This window comes from Arachis ipaensis, chromosome B10 (genome assembly GCF_000816755.2).
Source record: "Arachis ipaensis cultivar K30076 chromosome B10, Araip1.1, whole genome shotgun sequence".
NCBI classification, from domain to species: domain Eukaryota; kingdom Viridiplantae; phylum Streptophyta; class Magnoliopsida; order Fabales; family Fabaceae; genus Arachis; species Arachis ipaensis.
Window position 1 is genome coordinate 135,210,140 of NC_029794.2, and position 4,054 is coordinate 135,214,193.

The 4,054-nt window shown below is 33.6% G+C and overlaps 1 protein-coding gene across 1 annotated transcript; it reads left to right on the top strand.

Annotated features, from left to right (window-relative positions):
- LOC107624319 (probable xyloglucan galactosyltransferase GT17) lies at nucleotides 1,623-3,539 on the top strand. Its single transcript, XM_016326818.2, has one exon. It carries the CDS (start codon nucleotides 1,851-1,853, stop codon nucleotides 3,327-3,329), a length of 1,479 nt encoding a protein of 492 aa, XP_016182304.1. The 5' UTR covers nucleotides 1,623-1,850; the 3' UTR covers nucleotides 3,330-3,539.

Below are 4,054 nucleotides of genomic sequence, written 5' to 3' on the forward strand. Positions count from 1 at the left end.
TCTAATCTTTCTTTATTCTAAAACTAAAAATGATTGTACAATAAAAGTATGAGATGAAAATTGAACCTAAACTATTATTTATTTTTTTAAGAAGTACTACTAATTTTTTTATAAAAAATTTGGGAGGACCATAGCCTCCATTGTCTCATCTAAACTCCGTCCATGCATGCATGTGTTTTAGAATTCGTTTGTTGTATCCCTCATATAGTAAATTTTGTCCCCACCTACCTCTAAAAATCAAAATGCGAAAATGTTTGATAACTAAACAAATTTAGTTTTTTTTGAAAATTAAAAGAGCTCAATATACTAAGGTGGAGCATATAGGATCAAACATAAATTTAGATAAATTCAGTCAAAATTTATCTTATTTAGTATTTATTATTAATAAATGTTAATAATAAATATTAAATAAGACAAGTTTTGAATGTTTTTTTTTTTTTTTTCTAACATTATTGTTAAAATGTTTATCTACATACAGTATGATGATTGTTCAATAGTAGCTAACAAATAATTTTCATTCAATGTACGAGAATACTTGTTTATTTAGTTGTTGCATAGTTTTATTTGGTCAAACGATTTATTATATCATGTATCTAGAGTAGTTTCACGTAGAGGGTCATTATCATACATATATAGATTTAATATTTATATGATGATTCTCCTTGTCAAAGATAGATGAGGAGTTTTTTTTTTTTCTTTTTTTGTATAGTCTTGATGATGAGGTTACACGTAAAAAAAAAAATACTAAACCAAAAATAAAATTGTTAACATTTATTGAAAACTTAAACATATATGTCATTATATTTTCTATTCGTGTGCTTTTAGTGAGACACTCCTTATTTGAAAAAAAACAACTCATATTTATTCACTGACATTTTTTTTTTGGCACTTTCATTCACATTTTTGTAGCTATTATTGGCACCAACAAAATGAATCACCCTCGGGGTTTTCTAAAAGAATAAATTTGAAATAAGAGAGACAGCATTTGCTTTAATTTCCTCTGTCCCCACCTTCTTCCATCTTCGCTCCCATAATACAGCTAATGAATTTTCCTACCTACTCCACCTATAAGGACAAATTTATATAAATTAGCATACATATATACATATTACATACTCCTATAATTTGAAGTATTATATAATAGTATTTTTTTTAACCAAATTTGGCTGTTGTAACGGATAGCTCATTAGTCCATTTAACTAAGTGTTCAATACTGCAGCGAATTAATATTTGATTTGTTGGGTTGAAAAATACTGTAAGAAATCTTTGTGAAAATAATTTTCGTTTTTGTTAATTAGTAACCAATATACAATAACACCAAAAATATCTCAGAAGTAGTGTAGGAAAGTTAATTTCGGTTGATAATACATTTCAAAACAACATAAATTATGTGCATTTGTATTCAAAATCATTTATGAATTTAGTTCATATTTATGGTAAATATAAAAACGTTTTACTTGTTTTAGATTATGTTTTCAAAAAAAAATATTTTTTTTAAATAATGAAATTTTTAAGTATCAACATTTCATTCAAATATAAAAAATTAAACTTTATCCTCTAAAATAAAATTTAAATTTTAGAGAATCTAAATTCATATATTAACAACTAATTATAGCCATGTTTAAATTCTTGTTGACTGCACACATTAATGGGAGGAGATTAGATAATAAAAAATCTTTCATCACAAATTCACAATAATATAGAAGACAGAGAGTTACTACTGTTTCTTCATCATAATTATTTCCTAGTCTTCACCAAATTGGAGCCACAACTTTCTCTCTCTCTGTTTCTCTGACTAAAGTTTCCATCACTTTCAACCCTGAGTCTGTGCCTCTTCTTCCTCTTCCTCCATGTTCTTCAGAAAACCATCACCGACTTCTTCTCTAAATTACTATCTTCCATCATCATCAGACCTCTTCTCAAAAACCAAAGACAAAGATCCAAACATCGCCTTAACCAAGCTCAACAAAATCAAGTACTTACTCTTCTCATGTCTCTTCATTGCCACGTGGCTCATTCTTCTTCGCTTATGGCTCTCACCAACCACAACCACCACCCTCACCACCACCACCACAACCACCCTCAACAACCACAACAAAACATGCGTCGGTTCATACCCATTCTACATCTACAACCTCCCTCCACAGTTCAACCTCGGACTCCTCGAGCACTGTAACAACCTCAACATCTACACCAACATGTGCCCCCACGTGGCAAATAACGGCCTAGGCCAACCTATCGTAACAACCGTAACTGCATTATCATCATCATCGTGGTTTGCTACGCACCAATTCATAGCGGAGATGATATTCCACGCGCGGCTCGAGAACCACCCGTGCCGCACGTGGGATCCAAGCGAGGCGCATCTCTTCTACGTCCCTTTCTATGGCGGTCTCTACGCCTCCAGCGTCTTCCGTGAGGCTAATCTCACGCAGCGTGATTCCCTGGCCGTTGATCTTGTTGACTATCTCCAGAGTCTACCCTGGTTTAATATAAACGAAGGTAAGGATCATTTTCTTGCCCTGGGGCGAACCGCATGGGATTTCATGAGAACACCCAGTGGGCCTGACTTTGGAGCCAACATTCTCCTAAACCTGCCACCTGTCAAAAACATGTCGGTGCTAACAGTGGAGCGACAACCCTGGCAAGGGAAAAATCAATTTGGTATTCCTTACCCTTCTTATTTTCATCCCAGGAGCTTAACAGAATTGATGACGTGGCAAAAACAAATTGGTGACTCCACCAGACCTTATTTATTTTCGTTTGTCGGCGGGACACGTCACGGTTTAGAAAAAGCCAAAATACGCGACGAGATATTGAAGCAGTGTAAGAATTCTATGAAGTGTGAGCTGGTACAGTGTGGAAATGGTGCCAGCAAGTGCCATGATCCAATGGCTGTGCTCGAAGTTATGAGTAAGTCTAGGTTTTGCCTTCAGGCTCCGGGTGACTCGTTTACCCGGAGGTCAACATTTGACTCGATTTTGGCCGGTTGTATACCTGTGTTTTTCTCCTCTCATACAGCGTACACGCAGTATGCGTGGTACTTGCCAGACGAGAAAAACACGTATTCTGTATTTATTGACGAAAATGATTGTGGTGAGGGGAAGAAGAGTATTGAGGAGGTTTTGATGGGAATTTCAAAAGAAGATGAAGAAAAGATGCGTGTGGCTGTGATAAATTTGATCCATAAGGTCACGTATATGCATCCTAATGCAAGTGTTGTTGAGGATGTTAGTTTTGGTGATGCTGTTGATATTGCGTTGGAGAGACTGTCTAGGATTGTTGAGGAAAAAATAAGTGGTAAGGATTTTGGAAGTGAGGAAGTTTAATTTGATTAGCATTATTATTTTTATTTATTGTTTTTTTCAATTGGATTTGTCGTAGATGTTATGTGTAGGTAAGAAACTAAATGTGAGGGGCTATGTTTGTCTATTTTTGGAATTTGATATGATCTGATGCTCCGAATTGTTTCATTGATATTTGGAATAATAATGGGAAGTATCAATCAAAAGATCACTACCTTTTAAGATTCATTGCTACTTTCAGTTTTGTATCTAGCCATATTTTTTGTTTGTTGTCTACATATTTTTTAGTCTAATAGGATAAAAATTAATCCGTCCTAAATTTAAGCTGTATTTAAAAATTTATTATTGGTCAATAAATTATTATATGCAGAAAATGAGTGAATTGACCATTTAACCAACTCAAATTAATTGTATTTAGCTACTATTTGTTAGTAACTTTTGGATAAGTTATATATGAACTAGTGTTCTTAAAAAAAAAAAAAAAATCATTTTAAAACAAATTAAAATCTAGCGGTATGTGTGTTGGAATTATTAGCTCAACCTCATAAGTCATGTGTTGGAGTTAAAAGCAAAAGCTGCGAATGAAGGACATAGGAGTAAATTAGCTTCTTCTTTAATATGGGGTGTGACGGTGGGTGCACTTCATAGGCTATATTTATCACATGCTTTGTAAGGTGTTATGTGATGAATTTTGACAAAATAAATTAAAGAGAAAGGGAATAAAATTTTCAAGTTATTACAAATGTGAT

Bases quoted from the DNA above. Each gene is read 5' to 3' on its own strand.
- LOC107624319 (XM_016326818.2), top strand. From the start codon at position 1,851: ATGTTCTTCAGAAAACCATCACCGACTTCTTCTCTAAATTACTATCTT.